This window comes from Trichosurus vulpecula, chromosome 1 (genome assembly GCF_011100635.1).
Source record: "Trichosurus vulpecula isolate mTriVul1 chromosome 1, mTriVul1.pri, whole genome shotgun sequence".
In the NCBI taxonomy this organism is placed as follows: Eukaryota; Metazoa; Chordata; class Mammalia; order Diprotodontia; family Phalangeridae; genus Trichosurus; species Trichosurus vulpecula.
Genome location: NC_050573.1, coordinates 610,444 through 634,584, shown reverse-complemented (window position 1 = coordinate 634,584; position 24,141 = coordinate 610,444). Strand labels below are relative to the sequence as shown.

Here is a 24,141-nt window from a genome sequence, read left to right as displayed (position 1 = left end):
TTGGTGCTGGAGAAGACTTTTAAGAGTCCCTTGGACAGCAAAAAGGTGAAATCGGGCAATGCTGAAAGAAATGAATTCAGAGGGTCAAACACTGAAGCTGAAATACTTTGGCCACATAATGAGAAGATGGGATTCATTAGGAAAAGACCCTAATGTTGGGAAAGATAGAAGGAAAAAGGAGAAGGGGAAGGCAGAGGATGAGATGGATAGTGCCATGGACAGAAGAAACATGAACTTGGCCAGACTTTGAGAGATAGTGGAGCATAGATGGGCCTGGTCTGCTATGATCCATGGGGTCACAGAATGTTGAATGTGCAAGTTTACTAACTCAACAAAGATTTGGTTTAAAACTCCCTATCTTGCTGTCAAATTGCCAGTCATACCCAGAAGACTCAGTGAAGTCATCTGAGCCATTATCCCTAACCTGAGTCCAGCAGGAAGTGGCAGTGAGGGGTCCGGTTAATCTTTAAGCTCCCATTTGGCTTCTCAGACCTACAGGATCAAATGATCTAGAGCCAGATGAGACCTCAGAGATCACCTAGTCCAATACGTGGTTTTTCAGATGAGGAAACCGAGACCCAGTTGAGTCAAATTGCTTCCCCAAAGCCTCAAAGGTACAGAACCAGAATTTCAACCCATGTCCTCAACTCCAAATCTAGTGCTTGTTCTACTCTACCATACTGCCTTTCATGCAGGTGACCAGATGGAAAGGAAGGACGCCTAAGAAGTTATCTATTGTATTGATTATTATTTGATTTCCCCTTCTCCTCTGTCCCATGGGGTTATATCTAGAGCAAGCCAATTATGGACGACACCAGCACCACCACACCTTCTCCCAGTGTTCTCTGCCTGATTATCTTTCCTCTTTGTTTTAATGCCTTTACATTCAAATAAAAAAAGAACACCCAGGATCAAGAGCGGAAAGTGCAAGAGGCGGATTTCAGCCTGGCATGCTGAACAATGTCCTAATAATGGGCTGCCTTCCTAGCTGGTCTTCAGGAAGGAATGATTTCAAAGAGATGCCTCTGCAGGTATGAGTCTGCCCTAGATGGCCTTTGAAAGCCCTTCCAACTCAAGATTCTCTGATAAATTCAGTGACAAGGGAACCAGAAGTGAACTTGGGTCCTCATTAGCATCTAAATGAATTTCATCAGAAACCTTTCTTCCTATCAGTGCTTGCCTTTTCTGGCAAAGCAAGACTCTTGTGACTTGCCTTGATGAGAGAATAAAGAGACTTCCCATAATGCCTCTTGAATTGCTCCCTCATGTCCAACCTATTGGTCCCTGCACTGGAAACCATCACTCTGATGAGTGTGCTGTCATCAGGACCAGAGCCCTTCATTGATTTGTACAAAGCAGGTGACAAGCAGCCCAGATGCCTCTGATAGAGAACTGACTTCCCTTAGCTTTCCTTTCCAGGCTGGCAGAGCAGCTACAACCATGGGAAGCTTTGCAGATAGAGATTGCAAGGCCTCTTGCCTGCCTAGGAGCAGCTGCTTTGTTCACACAATGGCTCTGCTCTGCCTCAAGCCCATCAGGGGAATCCCTGCCTCATCGTCATGATTGTTGGGTCACCAAAAGCAGGAGGCAGCCATGATCTCATCTTAATGAGAAGTTCTTAACTGTCACTTATAGTGGCCTGATGTAGTCTGAATACACGCATGTAGGTGGTCTTTGGGAGAACACAAAATTCCCTAAAGTGCCCTAATTGTGATACCTTTGATTAAACAAATCTGAATTCTTCCCTTCACCAAAGACTGTTCCCGAGTTGCCATGATACTGACACAAGGGCTTTCCTTTATTCTGAAGACATTCTATTTCTGACAACCTCCAGATGGATTCTCTCCCGTAGTTCTGCTGATTATCAGCCTATGGCCTTCTTTTCTGGTTTTGCAACCAGGAGGGGCAGCATGAATTATTTTCCTCATGGCATCTTTCTGTCATAGTCAGACACAAAATTTAACCTTCACCTGTGACCTCCATGTTCTAGAGAAAGGCATGTCCCACTGAGCACATTCATAAGGTTTCTTTTCATTATAAATCCTCTGATGAGAGGAGAAGAGATGATCTCTGGCTGAAAGCCTTCCCACAGGAAGTCCATAGATGGCTCTGTGCTCCATTTCAATGCCTTTCCTCATTCAGGTCAGCTAGAAGATTCCTCTATCTCCCATGAATTCTCTGATGGTAAGCCAGGACTGACTTTAGCCAGAAGGCTTTACCACAATGATTACTTTCTTAAGGTTTCTCTCCAGTGTGGATTCTCTTATGTTTAGCAAGTTTGGAGCTAGATCTGAAAGACTTTCCACATTGGTTACAGTCATAAGGTTTCTTTCCAGTGTGGATGCTCCGGTGTTTAAGAACACCTCCCTTACACGTAAAAGTTTTTCCACATTGGTTACATTCATAAGGTTTCTCTCCAGTGTGGATTCTCTGATGAACAATAAAACCAGCCCTCCATGTAAAAGCCTTTCCACATTGATTGCATTCATAAGGTTTCTCTCCAGTGTGGATCCTCTGATGTTTAACAAGGCCATCCTTATATGTAAAAGCCTTTCCACATTGATTACATTTATAAGGTTTCTCTCCAGTGTGGATCCTCTGATGAACAATAAAACCAGCCCTCCATGTAAAAGCCTTTCCACATTGAATGCAGGCATAAGGTTTCTCTCTAATGTGGATTCTCTGATGTTCAGAAGGATTGGAAATAGATTTGAAAACCTTTCCGCAATGATTACCATCATAAGGTTTCTCTCCAGTGTGGAGTCTCTGATGTACTGTAAGACTGTCCATACTATTAAAAGCCTTACCACATTGATTACATTCACAAAGTTTCTCTCTAGTGTGTATTCTCCGATGTTGGGTAAGATGGTACATCTGTGTAAAAGTCTTTCCACATTGATTACAGTCATAAGGTCTCTCTCTAGTGCAGATCCTCTGATGTTCACCAATACTCTTTCTACATCCGAAAGCCTTTCCACTTTGATTACAGTCATAAGGTTTATCTCCAGTGTGGATTCTCTGATGTTTAACAAGACTGTACTTCCATGTAAAGGTCTTTCCACACTGATTACATTTAAAAGGTTTCTCTCCAGTGTGGATCCTCTGATGTTTAACAAGACTTTCATTCCAAGTAAAAGCCTTTCCACATTGATTACAGTCATAAGGTTTCTCTCCAGTGTGAGTTCTCTGATGTACAATAAGATGAGCCTTCCTTTTAAAAGCCTTTCCACATTGATTACATTTATAAGGTTTCTCTGCAGTGTGTGTTCTCTGATGTTGAACAAGGCCTTCCTTACAAGTAAAAGTCTTTCCACACTGATTACATTCATAAGGTTTCTCTCCCGTGTGTGTTCTCTGATGTACAATAAGCTGAGCCTTCTTTTTAAAAGCCTTTCCACATTGATTACAGTCATAAGGTTTCTCTCCAGTGTGGATCCTCTGATGTTTAACAAGGCCATCCTTATATGTGAAAGTTTTTCCACATTGATTACATTCATAAGGTTTCTCTCCAGTGTGTGTTCTCTGATGTACAATAAGACTAGCCCTCTGTATAAAAGCCTTTCCACATTGATTACAGTCATAAAATTTCTCTCCAGTATGTATTTTCTGGTGTGCATTAAGACATCTCTTCTCTCTAAAAGCCTTTCCACATTGATTACAGTCATAAGTTTTCTCTTCAATGTGGACTCTCTGATGTTCGTCAAGTTTGGTGCTAGACCTGAAAGACTTTCCACACTGATTACATTTGTAAGGTTTCTCTCCAGAATGTATTCTCTGATGTTGAGTAAGACCATTCATCTGTACAAAAGCTTTTCCACATTCCCCACATTCAAACTGTTTCTTGCCAGTGTGAATTTGTTGATGTTGAACAAGATTGTCCTTCCATGTAAAAGGCTTTCCACATTGTTTACAGTCATTATATTTCTCTCCAGTATGGATTCTCTCATGTGTTGCACAGATTTCTGTCCAATTGACATCAGAGGGACCATCCCTCAAGAATCTTTGCTTGTGAGTTTCTTCCACAGAAAAGGTTAGCTCTGCTGTAGTTTCCTTTACTTCAAGTCTGATCTCTCCTTCTGAAAAAATAAAAATAAAAAAATACAGACACTACACACACACACACACTCCCCTCCTTCCCTCTATTGGCAGAACAAAAGGCAAAGAGAAAAATCTTTAAAAGGTAGAAACAATCATTTTAAAATGCCCTTAGCTCACACCCCAAGGATGATTTAATTTCCAAAGAGCTTCAAACAAAAATACATTGGATCCTCACATCATACCTGTAACACAGGTAGGACCATCATTCTTATCACATTCACAACTCAGGCTGTGAGCTCAGAATGACTGAAAGAGTTGACCGAAATCTAATATCTGAGACTGGAATCCAAGCCCTGTGAGTGGGCAGGCTCTGTCACTTGCTGAATTATCTCCACTTTCAATTTTTCCCTTTTCTGTTCTTTGTCTGCACTTTCAATCCTTTCTTCATAGCTACCCTACCATTTAGCTAACCCTAAATGCCACTTGGTGCACATATACTAAATATTGAAATTATTTCATGATCTATCCTACCTGTAAGCATAAAGTAATTTCCCAGGTGATCACTTTCAATCTTTTTTTTCTGTTGCATTATCCGAGGTCACATAGAGAATACCAACACTTTTTTCTGTATTTATCTGACACACAAGAGATTTTGTTCTGACTTGTTAATGTTTTGAGATAGCTATTACTTATTTCTTTAAATAGATTATCTTTAAATGCCTCTGCTCACTAAAACAAAATTAAAATCCTTCTAAAAAATGCAATTTTAAAAAATGCACAGATTGCCCATGTCTGAAAATATGTGTCTGAATTTGTGAATTTGAGTTTCTGATCCTTTGGTACAGAAGCGGCGAGCATGTGTCACTATTGGTCCTCCTACACTCCTTCCCCTTTAGAGGTTCACAAACCCCTTGAAGGATTGTGATAATGGTCCAAGGGATTTAAGCTAAAAATTTGTCAGTGGCACCCTAAGTGGTAAATAGTTGTCCAGTTTGGTGTCAAAGATATTTGTCCTCTGGGACACCAAGTATGTGCATGTTTCAATCTTAACAGCTGTCTTTTTGCAGTGAGTCCAAACTATCATGATCGGAAATGCTCTGCTTTTGGGGATGGTGCACTGAATAACTCAAACTCTGACTGCTTTTGACTATGTGTAATATATTCTTTCAGTTTCCCAACATGACATCAAATTGTTTCCAAATTTCCAAGAAAGTTAGACATGCATGTGCAAATGGTGACAGGCATGAAAAGACCCATGGTGTTTGGCTATTACTGCACTGGAGTACTCCTCTCATTTCTGGTCTGCCTTGTAATCACAAATCATCAGACCCGAAATCACTTGATCAAGATGGCACTTGGGTTGGCATTCTTGCAGCAGTGAGAGCAGGCTATTGGAAAACCGTCATCAGCAGGCATGCACAGCAGAGTCCATCATGAAACCATCTTGGACCACCACAACCTTGCTTCAGAAACAAACCTTAAAGTACCAGTCACTCAAATGTTGAGGCTGTTTTCTAATTTGAACTTCTACTGTGCTTATGTTACTCTTCTATCTGGCAGCTTCTCAAAGAACCTGGTTGGCAACATGGGTTAATCCTTTAGCACAATTGCAGTGAATGTATAGCTAGTTTATCAGGGGTAGAAAAAAAAGAAAGTTATATCTGAAGAAATTCTATCCTTTCAATGGTTATTTTGTAAATAAGCATTAATTTAAAAAAAAACCAAACCAATATTTGCAACTGACCTTCAAGTACATTTGTCATTTAATGCAATATTTGTCATAGGCCAATAGAAAACGAAATCTTTTTAATAGTAATTAGCAATTCACTGTGATTGGTTAGAGAGTTAAAAGCCCCAGTTACCCACCCCATCCATCTGTGAGCATTTTTACCATATTCTGTTTAAAAATCAGAATACAACTGGTGGTACAATGGATAGAATGCAGGGCCTCCAATCAGGAAGATCTGAGTATAAATCCCACCACAAAAACTTGTTAGTCTTTTGACCCTAGGTTAGTCACAAGAACTCTGTTTGCCTCAGTTTTTTACATTTAAATGGGCACATAACAGCGCCTAACTCCTAGGGTTCTCGTGAGGATAAAATGAGATAGAATTTGCACACTGAATGACACCATGTAATTGCTTTATGAATGCTACCTACTACTTTCATATGACTTTGACTGTTTCCTCCCCAATTCTGGCTCTCCTTCTCAAACCTGTATTAACCTTACTCCTTTTATTCCTTTATTTCCTTGTTCAACTAAATATATTTCCATTCTAAAACACTCTTTTCCCTGTATCAGCATTTGTTTGCAAACTAGATTCTGAGCTCTGTGACAGCAGAGTGTCTTTTGCCTTCCTTTGTAACCTCATGGCTTAGCACAGTGCTTAAAGCAGAAGGCGCTTAATCAATGTTTATTGATTACCTGGCTGGGTGCAGGGTTAATAGCAGATCCCAGCCTCCACCTTTTTTCACTCCATTCTGGTCTCTCCCCTAGTTGCTGAACGCATGTTCAGGCCTCAGCCCTGTTTCTGTCCCTTTCTTGTACCCAATCCCCTCTGAGTACTTCCCTTAGTCAGGTTCTAACCCTGATGGAACCAGACCAGAACCAATATTGAAGATTACAGAGGCTTCTTTCTAGGCTGCTGAAGGGTCTCCTGCTATAGGACACTTCTGGGTCTCTAACTTCCAGCTCCCTCAACTGATGTGGTGCTCACCTACATGAACCTGGCCAATGATTCTCCAAGAATGGGGATAAATATTAGCCATAGAGACTAGGAAAGGGACTTGGGCTGATGATTTATGCAAAATTTAGCTTTGGAAGACTCCTGAGTAAGGCAGCAGCCATCTCTCCTCCTCAGGTGCTGCTAAATGTACAGAGAGAAAATCATGAAACCAGGCTGCCAGATCCACCACCAATTTAGGCTATGTAATCTCAGCTGGGCCCTCACCGGGGAAAGGCAATCCTTTACCATCTCCCTGACTGACTCCCTGTGCTGCTCACCACAGGAGCTCTTCCAAATCTTTTCATTCATCCCCAACCCTCCATCATGGCTTGCTACCACTCCCCTCCCAACCACTGAAAAAAACTAGTCATTTATCAATGGCTTTCTTATCCTCCTCATCTCACATAAATCAGATGTCTTCTTCTCCTTCACCCATATCACATGTTCTTCTGCTTGCTAAAGAAAATCCCCTTCCACGTGCCAATGATCTTACTCTGCCCCTCATCTGCCTCCATGTATTCCTCTTATTAGGATCTCCTTTTTTCACCCTAATTTTTACTTTCTCACATACTAGTGACTCTTTTTGTATTACCACAAATAAAATCATTTCTCTCTAATCCTTAAAACACTCTTCCATGACCCTTGAACCCCCATGAGATGGTGTCCAATATGTTTCCTCAATTTTATGGCTAAATGGCTAGATATGGCCATTCCATTTGGTGTCACCAACTCCTTTCCCTGGCTTTCTTTGAAACTCTCTTTTTTTCTTTTTTCATTTCTGTTCTTCTACCCTCTCCTAGCCCAAGGTATGGCCACCATTAGACAAAGAGATATATCTATGTAAAATTATTCTTGATATATTTCTGTTTAACAGTTCTTTTTCTGTATTCAGATAGTGTCGTTCTTCATTTGTTCTTTACAGTTAATTTGAGTATTTACAACAGACAAAAGAAAAACAGCTCTGTGCAGATTAGCTCCCAATTTCACTGTTCAACTGAAAAGCTTCTGCCAAAAATTACCAATAATCTAAAACTGCTAAAATTCAGTGGCCACTTCTTAATCCTAATCCTTCTTGACTTCTCTGCAGGCTTTGACACGCTCAGTCTCTGCCTTTTCTTGATCCTGCCCTCCCTAGATTTTAGCAACATTACTCTCTCTTCTTTCTCCTTCTACCATATCCAAAAGGAAACTCATTCTCTTTCCTCCAACCCTCCATCTTCTTCCATTCCTAATGCTATCCAAGGCACCACCCAACAGTCCAGGCTTAGAAATGAAATGCCATGCACTCCTCATCAACTCTCATACATTCACACTCCTGACACCCATGTTCAATCTGTTCCAAAGTCCTGTTGTTTCCACCTTTGTGACACCATTCCATAGACCCCTTTCTATCTCAATATTGTCACTTTCTTGGTTCAGTCCCCTCAGAGAGTATCAGAGCCTGCTGGTTCATCCAGCTGCCTCAATTCTCCCCCCAGTCTAATCCAATCCTCCATCCAATTATCAAATTCACCTTCCTTCAGCTCTCACCTGACCAGGTCATCATGTACTCAACAGCCTCCAGTGGATCCCCAGAAAAAGTATCAAATTTAAAACCCTCTCTAGGGCTGTGAAAGCACTTCCCCGTCACCTACATTGCCAGTCTTCTTTCTCCCACCCTCCCTTCCTCCATATATGTTGCAATCCATTTGTTTGGGCCTCCTTCCTGTTCTGGGGACAGGTCATTCCCCCTTCAGACTCTGTGGGGTTTTGTTGCCATCCCTGTTGCCTAGAATATTCTTGATGGCTTCCCTGAATCCCCAGCTAGAGCCCATCTCCCAAGTAAGCCTTTCCCTTAAATTCAGGGCCTTCCCTCTCTTGACTACTGATAGCTCTTGACTATCCTGTCCACAGTGTATTTTTATGTAGTTGCTGGTATGCTCTCTGCCCCACCAGAATGTGAGCTCCATGGGAGCAGAGGATATCTGTTGCATCAGTTTTGTCCTTGGTACTTTGTACAGGATCTGGAATATAGTAGGCACTTAGATGTTTGTTAACTTGAGGGAAGTCTAGCAAAGAGCTTACGTAGGACAGCCTAACTCCTTTTTGTACCTTCAGGAGAATTCCATCCTTTCAAATTCCAAACAATGACTTCTTTTAGGCTCATAGATTGATCCCTAGAAGGGAACTGAAAGGCCATGGAGTCCAAACCTCTGTTATTACTGATGGAGAAACTGAGGTTCAGTGACTGACTCATGAAGCCGCTGCTGAGAAATATCTGAAAAAGAATTCCAACTCAGGCCTTCCTGCCCCCAAATCTAGCACTTGCTTCACCAAAACACATAACAGCTTCTTGTAATCCCAGCTCTCATATATCTGCCTTCACCTCACTCACCTGGACACTGGTTCCTCAGGCCTTCTAGCTCCAGCATCCATGGGCCTTCCCTTTGCTCAAAATAAGAACTCACGTCTTCTCTGGGAACTGGAAGCCCTGGGCACAGGAGGTCAGATAGGAATGAGCATGGAGAGAAACTTGTCATTTAGTTCTCTTCAGGGAAAGGGTTTCAGACCCAGAACTGCTCCATTTTGAGATTCACACTATTACGTTCATACACATGACCCTATACTCACCCATTAGTGCTTATAATACAAGTAATACAAAACAGGATATGCCCCATTATCCTTTTGAACCACCCATTCTGAGAAAGAGCCAGACCTCTGCCCCCCATCCTGTCAAGTCCCTTTCTGATAGAAACTCCTAATTCCAATGCAGGCTACAAAGGCTTATTATGCAAGACCAGAACAGGAACCCAGATGAGCCAGCTTTTGCCCTGCCCCCCTCCCCTGTTCCTCACTCCTTGAAACCTATAGAAACCTTGTGTACTGTTCATTTGGGGCATCTTTGCCTTTTCAGGTGAAAGTCTCCTGTTGGCAAACTCAAGAAACCCTAGTTGGTCCAAATTCTATCACTTGGCCAGTCTCTTATTCCTGGCAATGCTAGGGTCATGTAAGCAAGGACCCCAAGGTGGTTCCCAGGACTCCTAGAGGATAGTCTGATAACATTTCTTTTGTGAGCTTGGGGGAGAAGATCAGGGAACCAGGCTGGAATCAGAAAATTTGGTTTTGGTGCACCTTCTTCATAGAAGGTTGGACTCATTGCACACTTTCCATTCTCTAGAAATTAGAGGCAGCCGATGGTGCAGCGTAGAGATCCCTGGGCACAGAGTGAGGCATGTCAGGGTCCGAATCTAGCCTCAGACAGTGACTAGCTGTGTGCCACAGGACAAGTCACATAAACTCCATTTGCCTCAGTTTCCACAACTGTCAAATGGAGAGAATAGTATCTCCCAATTGTGAGGATAAAGTGACATAATATTGTAAAGAAAGCCCCAGGCCCAGGACCTGGCAAATACTAAGTGAGAATAAATGCTTCTTCCCTTCCCTTCCGTTCCCACCAACTGTGCTGGAATTTCAGGGCAATAGGAAGGAAGATTAAGGACAAACTATATGAGGGACGAGTAGAAATTGGGAGCTACAGATTGATGCTGTTAAAAAGAAGAATATTCCAGATCCCAGACCCATCCCAGAGAGGACAGGCTTGTAAGGAAAAGCCTCCTGAGCAGCTTTCAGAGGCTTGGCAGACAGAATTCATGGCCAGGTGGGGGTTAGGCCAAATGACCCCTGACATTAGTTCCAGGTCTGAGATTCTTCCACACTAATTTGAAGCTGCCTAGAGGAGGTTAGAGACAGCTTCAGGAGCAACAAGGAAACCCTCAGGTTCCTGTCACACAATGCACAGACTTTCTACAGGAAACACCAGGCAGCAGGACAGGAGTGCAACACTTTTCTCTCTCTAACAACTGATCAGTGCTCCTAACCCTGCACACCAGGGGATGAAGATATTCCTTTGACTGCAGACTCAGCATTACCAGAGGAAGTATCCTTACCCAGGGAGAGCAGGTTCTGGGCATTCTCCAGCATGACCCCCTTGTACAACTCCTTCTGAGGATGGTTCAAGAGGCCCCACTCCTCCTGGGTGAAGTCCACAGCCACATCCTTGAATGTCACCAACCCCTAAATCATTAAAAGTCATGGAATGTAGAGCTGAAGGACACTTAATAGTCCAACTCTCGTTAATTTACAGAACAAAACAAAACTGAAATGCAGAGAAGGATTTGCCCAAAGACCATACCCTTTGTTAGAATCACAGTCAGCTTCTAAAACCACAGTCATTAAGAGCCCAGCTGAATTTTGAGATAAGCTTTTTCCATGGTCAGTTAGAATAAAACTGAGGAGTATTTTCCTCTGAAATGCATCTTCCTATGAAATCAGGGAGAGACTTTGTGTTTGATCAGTGAGGAAGGTAGATGTGTGGGGGAACATGAGAGAGGGTGATGGGAAATACCTTCTTCATCAGAACTAATATAACTGATATATTTTGTAAAAAAATTTATTTTAAAAAATTTCTTATGTTCACATGTACGCATGGTAAACTCTATGATTTATTTTCGTTCATGTTGAATATATTCAGAGCAAGATTTACTTAAATCCAAAGGACATGGAGTCCAAACAGAGTAGTGAACTTATAGATAAGAGGAAGGGGAAGCCTTAGACCAAATTTATATAATACATGCATATACGTACGTACATGTGTACATTCCAATAGTGTTTATAACACACATATCTTATATGTGCAAAATTCTTTGCACGTTATCTCCTCCATTAGAATGTGAGCTTTGGAGGATTAGGACTGTGTCTCATCTTTTTATTTTTAAATTATTTTCTTTTCAATTTAGGAAGCAAAACATTTTCATAAGAGTACAATAAAGAAGCTGATTGCACAGAAAACTGCAAATCTACCATGTACAACTTCGTATTCCCTCCAAAAATACAACAAAGTTATCTTGGAAGCTTCTTTTTTTCCTTCCTTCCCCTGCCCCAGCCCTAGAGATGGCTACCACCAGATATAAAAAGGCACATACATGTAAAATTATTCTCTACATGCTTCTATTTATCACTACTTTCTCTGGGTGCAGAAAGTAGCTCTCTTTAATACGTCCTTTATTTCGACTTTGTGTCTTTATAACAGTCACAATGACACATTCGCTCAAAGTTGTTGTGAACACAATATTGCTATTACTGTATACAATGTTTTCCTCGTTCTGCTCACTTTGCTCTGCATCACTGTGTACAAGTCTTTCTAAGATCATTAAGCTCATCATTTCTTATAGCACAGTAGTGTTGCATCACAAGCACAAGCCACAACCCATTCAGCTTTTCTCCAAATGATGGAGATCCCTGCAATTTTCAGTTCTTTGTCACCACAAAGAGAGTTGCTGTAAACATCCCATTCACATTCACAGTGGTAATTACTGTCTGTGAATATCTTTGGATCTAATCTTTTACTCACTATTTTCTTCCTCAGCCTCTCTTTTTATCCTATCGCTTTTACTTTATCTTCTCCCCCACCAACTTGCCAACTCACTCAGCCTTCCAAGAGTCCCCCCATCTCCTCCAATCCCCCATTATAATCCACAAGGCCTCCAGAAGTCCCCCCATCCTCTCCCCCTCCCCCCTAAATCCCAGTCCACACACCTTCTGAAAAGTCCCTCCCTGCCCCTCTTCCCCAATTTTCTCACCTCTACATGTTCAGAAGACTTCTACCCACTTTCACATGTACATGTTGTTTCTTTTCAAACCCAGATGAGACTAAGCCTCCAACATCACCAGCATTCCACCCCTACTTCCTTCCTCTGGACTTCTGCTTTTCACACCCTATTTTGTAATATGTCAAAATATTTGGAGACATCTTGTTTCCCAGAGCTAAGGCACGGCAACCAGGTGGTGCCCTGAGCTTGGCATAACAATAATCCTTTGCCCTCTGGATGATCTCACAACCTAGCAAAATGTACGAGATGTTCACTCCCCCATTTCCCAGGGACCTGAGTTAACATCCCTCATGTCTCTGATATGGTCACACTCCCTGTTCCCATCACAGAACTCTCATTCTATACCCCTCATAGTAATCACAAGCCCTAAGACTTGAGACAAGAACTATTCCCACAATAACAGTAACTCAAGATCTTAGAATGAATATATCATAGTCCAGCCCCCTTCTGGTGCATTATGTGTATCAACACTACCTGTACCCCAACATGTTAAATGCTCCTATTTAGGAGAACGTCCACTTGAAACTGTTTTCCTCACTCTGTAACTAATTAAACAACTACCTGATTCCTGACACACTTGCCTCAGGACTGCTCTGTTTCAGCTCCACCCATTTCCAGGTAGGAGACTGGTTCACTCTGGACTGCATTCGAAATTCTGTTAACATTTATTGGTGGCAGTGGTCTTAAGGGGGGGTGGAGAGGAGATCTGGAGATGAAGTCTTGAACCCTCTAGTACCAGAGGGACTGATTAGACACCACTGGAATTTCTTCAATCTGCCCACCTCATCTGGCAAGTTCGTTGCTCTCATTCCTGCTCCAGTATTGGTTTACCCTTGACTGAGCTCATATCTCTTTGTGAGGAAAACCCCAGGGCCCCTCTTCCCTGACCAAGTGGTTTGTACCGAATGACTCTGGTAAGGCCTTTTATGCACATGCATGCTTTGTTGGTGTACGTCTTGTCATTTTGTCTGTATCCATGTGTCTTGGTAAGATACAGAATGTTTGTGTTATGATCTGGATTCTGTTACCTTGAAGGATTTGAAATGCAGCCAGCCAGAAAAGCTTTTAAGGACTGTAGCTAAAGAGAACACTGGGAAGGTTAATGAATAGCTGGAGCCGTTGCCCCAGTAGGCAGGATTTGTCTCACTTTAGGCTCTTTGCAGGAGATTAGGTTGGGAGAGAAGAGGAAAAGCCTGTAAGCCACCTTTCTTCTGTGGGAACTACAGAGACAAAGTTAGATAACCAAAGTTGTAGAACTGCTAAAAACATCTTAGTCAATTCTGGAGGTTTTGAGAATGATTACTAAGGGTTTGGCAATTAGTCATTTTAAGATTGCTATAAAGAACTCCTGAGACTTTGGGGCAATTCCAGGAATTGACCCCATTCTGAAACATTTCAGTAAGTTTGGGGGTACCACTATGTAGAATTTGTTAAGGGAAAAATAAAGATTAAATATTATAAAAGTTTTAAAAAGTAATTGGCAAGATTAATAGTTTCATTGCTCTAGGGCAGGGCTATCCAACCTTAGGTTTTTATTGAAACAATAGACAATATATTTTGATTTGCCATTTTAGTGAAAGCTCTGTGGTAGCTCTGCTTCATTTACTAAAGCATTTATGTAAATTTCTATGCTTGTAGGCCAGCTGCATAAATTGTACTGCAGGTTGCATGCAGGCTGCGTTTTGGACAGCCCTGTTCTAGGGTAATGAAGGAAAGCTAGTTTTGGCAGCAATGCCAGACTAGAGAGAGTGAAGGAAAAAAAAAAAGGTAAATGGTTTGCACCCTAGTTCACCATCTTGTTAATCCTCCTCCTCCTCAGTTCAGAGACCCAAGTTATATTCTGTTAATCCCTGTAATCCAAGATCAGATTCCCAAATAGAGGCACTGAGGAAAGAGAATGCTAGAGAATTGTGGGAAAACTTTCTGCCCCACCTGGAAGAGGGGAATAGCAGCCACAGTGAAGGCCCCACAATAGTAGAGGTCCCAGTGGTCCTGTGCCCCTGGTCATGCTGCAGCTTGGCCCTCTAGGATATCCTGCCCACCCCACCCTAGCAGCTGCAAGTGGCCCCAGCCCCCACAGCACCTGCAGTTTGGGAGGTGGGTGGCAGACCCCGTGGCCAGCATTCACTTTGTCCTGCAACTTGCAACCACCAATGGGAAGGTCCTGGCACCAGCCACCCAGAACCTAGGCAGTGCCCTCCGCCACACCCCCCAGAGCTCAGTCATTCAGTGTCTCTGGGGCTGAGCCAGTCCTCCACAGTTCCCAACCAGCTGCTTCCTGGGAGGGTTCTGGTACCCCTGGGAGCACCTAGTGTGGCAGTATGAGGTCGGGGAGACAGCCAGCCTCTGCCCTTGGTGAGTCCACCCTTCTCTGTTCAGATTCAGAAATTTGTTACCTTTGTGATTTTAGGCAAGTTATCTTATCTGTGTTTGCCCCAATTTCCTGATTTACAAAGAGAAAAATAATAATGATGGTGTTTGTTGTGAGATCAAAATGACACACCGATTGTTAAGTGCTTACGAGTGACTGGCATATGCCAAACGCTATATTATGATTATCTCTCTAATTCAATGTCATGGTTCCATACCTGATAACTTTAAAGTGGTTTTAAAATGCAAAAGATAACAAGATCAATGATTTTTATATGTGCTAACTTGGAAATGCAACTGCGTCATCTGAAGTTTATTGTTTGTGTTATTATTTTATTTCTATACAGCATTATATTTCTAAAATTCTCTCATATTGCAAAATGTGAGAGATGATAGGAACAGAAAAGCTGTTAGACAAAACATTTTTTCATCATTGGGCTTTTTCCTAATTAAATGGTATAGTAAATTTTGAGAAATCAACAGGAACTAAAGAAATATGTACAGATGTATGTGGTTGGCTTCCAACATTTATCTATCATGGACATTCAGCCTTTGAATTTTAATTTTAAGTATAGCAATATGTTTTGGTAATAGGTTCTCAAAATTAGATTAAGGATTTGGATTTATTAATTAAGAATTAATTTGGATTTTACACAAATATTATATTGAAAATGGCACAGAATGCTGAATTATTTTCCCATTTTTTGAAGTATCTATCCGATAACCTTAAAGGACCAAAGAGTTCATTTTCAGTTAGATCCTCATAAATTTTCAAAAGATTCTTATATCAGTTAGAGGATATAGGTAAGGATAGAAACAGCAAATGATATATAAACTAAAATTCTCTGAAGTTTCAAAAATGGAGAACCAAATTTAAGTGATTGTACTAAACTATATTAACTCAGAATTATCTAGGAACCTCTAGATTTGGAACCAGAGAAGCAGAGCCCTTTTTAGAGATCCCCTGAGAATAAAGATGTTAATGTTTAAGTTTCCTTGGTTACCTTGGTGACGTGTAAATCTTCCATCTCAGAACTAGTCCATTGTGAGCCCTCTAAGTAATTTGGTCTGACTCAAAGTAATTATGCAATTATGAGAATTGAGAGAAAAACTTCATTGCATTGTTTAAACCTAGCCCCATGTGGCTAGAAAGCTGGATCATCTGAAGATCATCCCAAGATTCTGGACAAGGGCGAAGTGCACTGTCTTAGTTTTTTCCCTCCCCCTTTTTGTTATATGCCCAATGACCAAGGCCCTAATTCAAGAACGTGTTGGCACTTTCTCACTCTAACATTCTTGACACCTACACCCCAACTTTTCAAACAATGGCTAACAATAAATTACCTAGGATATATTTCTCTGATACATTCCCTCAAGGAACTAAACCCCTGGGCAATGTCTTGGTGCATACACCAGGCTCTCCTTTACTGGCTGTAAAGGTAGGGGTTCTTGCAAACCCTCTCCCTTTGAACAAAAGGGGGATGTGTGAAAATATTTTGAAGATACTGTTTCCAAGAGCTAAGGCCTAGCAAGCAGGCTGGGCCCTGAGCTTGGCATAACAATAATCCTTTGCTCTCTGGATGATCTCACAATCTGGCAAAGGGTATCACACCAGGCGTTCACTCCCCTCATTTCCCAGGAACCTGAAAGTTAATATCCCTCACACTCTCTGTTCCTTGTACTCCTGTTCCCATCACAGAACTCTCATTCTATACCCCTCATAATAACCACAACTCCTAAGACTTGAGACAAGAACTGTTCCCACAGGACTGGGACCAGTAACTCAAGATCTTAGAATGATTATATCATAGTCCAGCCCACCTCTGGTGAATTATGTATACAAGCACTGTTTCAGGCCATGAAGAGCTGGAAAAGCATTGATAAAAATCAATTAAGAGAGGCAGAGGAAAAATTGGGAAGAGAAATGAGACTGATGCGAGAAAATCATGAAAAAAGAGTCAACAGCCTGGTAATGGAGGCAAAAAGAAATACTGAAGAAAATAACACCTTAAAGAACAGAAGAGGAAAATGGTAAAAGAGGTACAGAAATCCAATGGGGAGAATGCCTTTAAAAGCAGAACTGGCCAAATGGAAAAAGAGACACAAAAATTCATAGAAGAAAAGAACTCTTTAAAAAGTAGAATGGGTGGGCCAAATGGAAGAGGAGGTACAAAAGCTTGCTGAAGAAAATAATCCCTTAAAAATGAGAACTCTGCAAGTGGAATCTCCTGACTCTATGAGAGATCAAAAACCAATCAAACAAAATGGAAAAAAAAAAGATAATGTGAAATGTTTCTTTGGAAAAACAACTTACTTGGAAAATGGATGCAAGAGGGGGATAATTGAAAAATTATTGGACTTCCTAAAAGCCACAATCAAAAAAAGAGCCTAGACATCACCTTTCAAGAAATTATCAGGAAAACTGCCCTGATAGCCCAGAAGCTGAGGGTAAAGTAGAAATTGAATGAATCCATTAATCACCTCCTAAAAGAGATCCCAAAATGAAAACTCCCAGGAATGTTATGGCCAAATTCTGGAGCTCTGAGGTCCATGAGAATATTTTGCAAGCAGTCAGAAAGAAACAATTCAAGTAGGCATGGAGCCACAGCCAGGATGATACAAGATTTAGCAGCTTCTCCATTAGAGGATCGAAGGGCTTGGAAGGTGATATTCTAGAGGGCAAAAGAGCTAGGACTGCAAGTACAAATCACCTACCCAGCAAAATTGAGTATTGAAATAGAGGACTATCAAGCACTCCTGAAGAAAAGACTAGAGCTGAATAGAAAATCTGACTCTCAAATACAAGACTCAAGAGAAGCATAAAAAGATAAACAGGAAAAGGAAATTTCCTAAGGGGTTCAATAAGGCTGAACTAATTCTTTTAATTGTAAATTTTAAACTTCTATGCAAAATAAGAAAAGAAAAAAGAAACAAACTTAAATGCTAAAATGAAAATAATACAAAATAAGAAAAGAAAAAAAGTGTCATGTGAACAGCAGAAGGTGAGAGAGGATTCAAAATATGCAGCAATAAATTTCCATTTCATAAAAGCCTATACAAGCTTTAAAAACAAATGTTAAAAGTTGTTTTCACATGCAACTGAGAAATAAGATATACAGGCAATGGGGTATGGAAATCTATCTCGCCCTATGATACTAAGTGGGAAGGAAAAAGAGGAGGGTGCTGATAGAAGGGAGGCAGAATGGGGGAAGAGCTAATCAGAATGCACACCATCTTGGGGTGGGGGGAAGGGGAGAGATGGGGAGAAAACTTGGAACTCAGAATCTTGTGGAAGTGAATGTTGAAAACTAAAAAAAGTAAATTAATCTAAATTACAATTTAAAAAACTAGATAAAATAACAAAGAAATAAATGAGAAAAAGAGAAAAAGAAAGCTTATGCAATCCATCTTTTCTTTGCTTCCTTGTGAGTTGTCTTTTGTTCTCTGCTCTGTCCTTTTTACTTTGAAGGTTAAACTATTTACATTCCTACATGGGAAGATGATGCTTGTAACTCCTAAGAACTTTCTCATTATGGGGGTATTTAAAAGGAGTATGTATAGGCAGAGGGCACAAGTGTGAGTGCAATATTATGGGGCAATATTGAAAATTTTAAAATTAAGGGATGAGAAAAAGGAATGTACTGGGAGAAAGGAAAAGGGAGAGGCAGAAGGAGGTAAATTATCTCACATAAAAGAGGTTTTAGAGTGGAGGGGAAGATGGGGGAGGTGAGAGGGAAGACTTGAACGTTATTCTCATCAGAATTGGCTAGAAAAGGGAATAACATAAACTCATTTGGGTATAGAGATTTATCTTACCCTACAGGAAAGTAGGAGGGGAAGGGGATAAAAGAAGGGGGTGCAGTGCTCATAGAAGGAGGGCAGATTGGGAGGGGAAGCCAGGAGTCAGAGGCAAAACAGTTTTGAGAAGGGTCAGGGTGGAAGGAGAGAGAGAACAGAATTAACAGGGGAGAATAGGATGGAGGAAAATACAGTTAGCAAACATAACTGTAAAAAAAAGCTTTTGAAGCAAGTTTCTCTGCAAAAGGCATCCTCTCTCATAGAGAAATGAATCAAATTTATAACAGTAACAGCTATTGCCCAATTGATAAATGATCAAAAAGTATGAAGAGTCAGTTTTCAGATGAAGTAATCAAAGCTCTCTATAGCCACATGAACCAATGCTCTAAATCACTATTGACTGTAGAAATGCAAATTAAAACAATTCTGCAATACTGCCTCAAACCAAGAGGACAAAAAATGACAATGACAAATGTCAGAGGGGATATGGGAAAAGTGATGTTGGTGAAGCTGTAAACTGAATTATGCCCAAAGGATGTATAAAACCGTGCATCCCCTTTGACCCAGCAATACCACTACTAGGTATGTATCCCAAAGAGAGAAAAAACAAAAACAAAAAGGAGAAGGACCTATATGTACAAAAATATTTATAGCAACTCTTTTAGAGGTGCCAAGGAAGTGGAGATTGACGGGATGCTTATTAATTGGGGAAGGGCTGAACCAGTTGTTGTATGTGATTGTAATGAAACACCATTGTGCTACAGGGAATGATGAGCAGGATGCTCTCAGAAAAGCCTAGGAAGACCTCGAGGAGCTGATGGAAAGTGAGATGAGCAGAACCGAGAGAACACTGGACACAGGAACAGCAACACTGTAACCATAGTAATCTGTGAATGACTTAGCTCTTCTCAGCAAAACAATGATCCAAGACAACTCCATAGGACTTAGGATGAAAAATGGTATTCGTCTTCTGAGAAAGAACTGGTGGGGTCTGAATGCAGATGGAAGGAGACTTTTCTTTATTTTTCTTGGGGTTTTCTGTCTGTATTCTCTTTCACGCCATGACTGACATGTTTTGCATGACTACACATGTACAACCTATGTTGAATTGCTTGCCTTCCCAACGAGAGGGGTAAAGACAGAGGGAGGGAGAGAGTGACAGAATTTAGAACTCAAAATTTTAAAAGAACAAATGTTAAAAAGTGTTTTTACCTTTCTCGTTCAGCTGGCCAAGATGCCAAAAGGGAAGAAGGCCAAGGGGAAGAAGGTGGCTCCGGCCCCTGCTGTAGTAAAGAAGCAGGAGGCCAAGAAAGTGGTCAATCCTTTGTTTGAGAAGCGGCCCAAGAACTTTGGCATTGGTCAGGACATCCAGCCCAAAAGGGACCTTACTCGTTTTGTCAAATGGCCTCGGTACATCAGACTGCAGCGTCAAAGGTCTATCCTTTATAAGCGTTTGAAAGTTCCACCGGCAATTAACCAGTTCACCCAGGCTTTGGATCGTCAGACAGCTACTCAGCTGCTGAAACTGGCTCATAAGTATAGACCTGAGACAAAGCAAGATAAGAAGCAAAGGCTTCTGGCTCGGGCTGAACAAAAGGCTGCAGGCAAAGGAGATGTCCCCACTAAGAGACCACCTGTCCTGAGAGCAGGTGTTAACACTGTTACTACCCTGGTAGAAAACAAGAAAGCACAGTTGGTAGTGATTGCACATGACGTGGACCCCATTGAGCTAGTGGTCTTCCTACCTGCCTTGTGCCGAAAAATGGGGGTTCCTTATTGTATTATCAAAGGTAAAGCCAGACTGGGTCGCTTAGTTCACAGAAAGACCTGCACAAGCATTGCCTTCACACAGGTTAATCCTGAAGATAAGGGAGCCCTGGCTAAGCTGGTAGAAGCCATCAAAACCAATTACAATGACAGATATGATGAGATCCGTCGTCACTGGGGTGGCAATGTTCTGGGTCCAAAATCGGTGGCTCGTATTGCCAAGCTGGAAAAGGCAAAAGCTAAGGAACTTGCAACCAAATTGGGTTAAATGTATATTTGATTTTTCCCTGCATAAAAATAAAAATTTAAACAAAAAAAAAAGTGTTTTTACATGCACTTGGGGAAAAATGAAATATTCAATTAAAAAGAGAAAGTATCCCAACAGAATCCTTTCAAGTTGAGACAAATATAGACCAATGACCTAAACTAGGGACAGTTAAAACACAGAACAAAATCTCGAGGCCAATGTCATTAGTGAACACTGCCTCAAAAATTTTAAACCAAATCCTATCAAAATGATGATATATATATGACATCTGTGGAACAGCTGTGTCCATCCCCTACTCATGGTACATGTTGCCCTTTCGGGGATACAAAACAGGGCCGGGTCCCTGCCTGGCTGCATCCTGTACTGCCTTGTTCAGCCGCTTACTAGCAAGGAACCTGAGAATGCTTGCAACAGGATCAAATGACAGAAAATGTGCAAGCTGAATAAGGTGGCACATAGTAGGTACACATAACCAGCTCCAACCTCCTTTTCACTCTTCCTACACCTCACTCCCCTCCTCCTCCTCTTCTCTGACCCAGGAACACTGACCTTCTGGCTGATTCTTGACCAAATCCCCCATGTCCTGACACTGAGCCTTTCCAATGGCTGTCTCCCATGATTGGAAAGTCCTTGATCCTGACCTTGGCCTTTGGGCTTCCTTCAAGTCTCAGCTAAAATTCCACTTTCTGAAAAATTTATTTTCCTGGTTCCCAAATTGTTAGAGCCTTCCTTCTCAGAGTTACCTCCATTTGATACTGTGCAGAGCTTGTTTGGACAAAGCTGTTGACTTGTTGGGGCAGCTGAGTCGCACTGTGGATAGAGAGCTGGCCCTGGACTCAGGAGGACCTGAGCTGGAGTCTGGCCTCAGACACTAGGTGAGTGTCCCTGGGCAAGTCAGGCTTAATTCTGTGTGCCTCAGTTTCCTCATCTGTAAAATAAGGTTGGAGGAAGAAATGGCAAACTACCCCAGGATCTCTGGAAGAACAACCCAAATGGGGTCATGAAGATTCAAAAAGTTGGACAGGACTGAAAAACAACTCAATGATAATAGCATGCGTACTGACTACACCCCAGAAATGGTAAATGGGAAGGATTCAGTGAGACTGGGGACACTTGGGTGACCTGTTCTGATGAGGGAGAACTTGAAAACAAATTGGGGAGGGCAGCAAAGTGAGGAAGGCTGGAGTCAGTGCTCCACATAACAAAGAGAGAGGGAATCAGTGTAAGGCAGAGAAGCAGAGAGCAGGGCAGTGTTGTTACTACCTGATTCAATTTCATGCCTATTTTTGTAAAGAAATGTTCCACGAGGACCACACTTAGGGCTTCACAGACCATCCTCTGTGTCTATGGCAATGGCCTCATTGGCTGATGTCTGTGCACAGACTGCACTCACCTGGGGAGGGGGGCTGCTGCTCCCAGGGGCCATTCCCTCTGGCTCCAGGCTCCCTGCTGGGGCCAGGCCTTGGTCCTCTGCAGACTGAGCTGGGCAGGGAGAAGGATCCCAGAGGGGGAGAGGTCTTGCTCTTCTCTTCCTAGGCAGCAGGCTGGCATACAGGGATTTACAAGGGTGAGGACCCACAGGAGTCACAAAGGCCCTGGCCCTGACCTAAAGAGAGAGACTCCACCCTAGAGAGGGAGGGAGGAAGCAGGGAGGGTCAGGCTTGGAAATGAAGAAGGTCTGAACAGTAAGACTACTTCCCTCCCCCTCTTGCTCCTTCTTTTCTGCCCCTCCCTCCCCATTCTCCCACAGAGACCCAGGAGGCAGAGGGAGCTTGGGATCCCAGATGGGACGAGACAACAAGTCTCAATGGCTCCTCAGTCAGAGCTCTCCCTCCACATGGTCCTCTGGCCTCCCTGCATCCCTTCTCCCTGACTCCCATACACATTGTATAGACTACAGACTGACTCCTTGATCTAAGAGGCAAGCTAGGGCAGGTTGAGGAAAGGGAAGGCTCTTGAATGGAGCACCAGGGAATGTTCAGGGTAAGCCTGAGACTGGAAGGCAAAATCCTGTCTGGGATTCAGCTCCCTCGCAGGGGACTTGAGGCAGGGGAGCAAGAAGCTTGGGGAAGGGGAGCAGGGGTGGGGTCTGGGAGGCAAGACAATCTAACATAGCTCACAGAGGAAGGTCAGGGACACTGGAGTAACAGAAGGGCTCCAGGGGGACCCTGAGCCAGGGGAAGCAGGATAGCTGTGTCCTGAGGTCTAACGAGGGGCTGGGGAGGACTGTTGGGATCCTCTGATAGAGCTTAGACTTGGAATCCCTAAAGGGAAAGTGGGGACAGGGAGCCACATGTCTGGGATCTGACAGGGAATCAGCCCCAGAACCCCGGGTGCACATAAGGGGGATTGGGACAGAGCATCGGTAACCCAAGCCTGGACAGGCAAGGAGGAAGGTAGGATTCTTGGATCTCCAAAGGACCTGGGGCTGAAGGCAAGACAAGGGAATTTCTAACCAGGAGGTTAGAGATTAAGGGACAGGGAGGCAGGACACGTGGGGCCTCATAGGAAGGCTGAAATCAGGACTCCAGGAACCCTAGGGGCAAAGTCTGAAGTCGGGAAAAGTGTTATCCAATAATAAATCTGGGGAAGGTGAGCCAGGAGTGATGGGGGTTCTGGAAAAGATCTAGGGGCAGGGAGCTCATCCCGCAGCCAGGCTGGGGAGGAAGGTGTGTTCCTGGCAGACCTGGCAGATACTCACCATGTAGTCTGAGGAGGAGAAGGAGACCGAATTGCCCGGGCAGCCAGCAGAACCAGGAAATATGGCGGGGCTCTGGCTTAGACTTACCGGGGATCTGCAAGCACAGAGCTGGCATCCACAAGGCAGAGCGATGTCGGCTCCAAAGGAAGGCAGAGCGATCTCGGCTCAGTGGAAGGCAGAGCAAGCTTGGTTCAGAGGGAAGGCAGAGAGATCTCAGATCTAGGAGAAGAAAAGAGATATTTGAGATGAAGGTAAAACAGAGCAGTCTCAGCTCAAAGACCTCCAGCTTTTGTCCAGCCCACTCTGGGAGGGTTTTTCCTGTTCCAATAGCACCACTCTGTCCAGCCCCCTGAAGTCCAGGAGGGCGGGGTTCTTTCCTCCAATCACAGCCAGGGTTAAGACTCAGAGACCCCTGCCCACCCCCCCCCAATCCCTCGGCAAGCCTTGCCCCCCTTCATCTGGAATGGCTTCTCCAGTGCTAGGATCCCCTCCTCTGCCTCCAAACTCCACCTGGGCCACCACCCACCAGGATGCCCATCACTGAGAGCTCCTCCTCTCCAGTGTCTCCACCCCCTCCCCTCTTCTCTCCCTCCCAGACTCTCCCCCTCTTCCTCTTGAGCAGAAAGCCTTCCAGGGTAAAAGTGTAGCAGCAGACTAAGTCAATGATGGACTCTATGCTTTGAGAAGCGGGGCCACAAATAGGTCTTGGGAAAATTGGGATGCTATATACTGTTTGTAACTGTAAACTGTTTGTAAAACTGTAACTGTAAACTGATTGGACTGAGTTCTCCCCTGGTAACTGTGATGTTTGCCCTTCTACAAGGA

General features: G+C 42.9%; 2 protein-coding genes and 1 long non-coding RNA gene across 3 annotated transcripts; 1 reads left to right on the top strand and 2 right to left on the bottom strand.

The window, feature by feature from the left end:
- Positions 1–1,777: 1,777 nt before the first annotated feature.
- LOC118834516 (zinc finger protein 260-like) lies at positions 1,778–10,769 on the bottom strand. Its single transcript, XM_036741960.1, has 3 exons — positions 10,691–10,769; positions 9,139–9,234; positions 1,778–4,076 (listed from the first exon to the last, which is right to left on the bottom strand). Exons 1-3 carry the CDS (start codon positions 10,722–10,724, stop codon positions 2,236–2,238), a joined length of 1,971 nt encoding a protein of 656 aa, XP_036597855.1. The 5' UTR covers positions 10,725–10,769; the 3' UTR covers positions 1,778–2,235.
- A 7-nt stretch (positions 10,770–10,776) lies between these two features.
- Positions 10,777–23,598, bottom strand: LOC118834521. Its single transcript, XR_005009352.1, has 3 exons — positions 23,404–23,598; positions 22,009–22,241; positions 10,777–10,817 (listed from the first exon to the last, which is right to left on the bottom strand). It is a non-coding gene; the product is annotated as an uncharacterized LOC118834521 (long non-coding RNA).
- On the top strand, positions 19,791–20,632 carry LOC118834520 (60S ribosomal protein L7a). Its single transcript, XM_036741965.1, has one exon. It carries the CDS (start codon positions 19,815–19,817, stop codon positions 20,613–20,615), a length of 801 nt encoding a protein of 266 aa, XP_036597860.1. The 5' UTR covers positions 19,791–19,814; the 3' UTR covers positions 20,616–20,632.
- Positions 23,599–24,141: the final 543 nt, after the last annotated feature.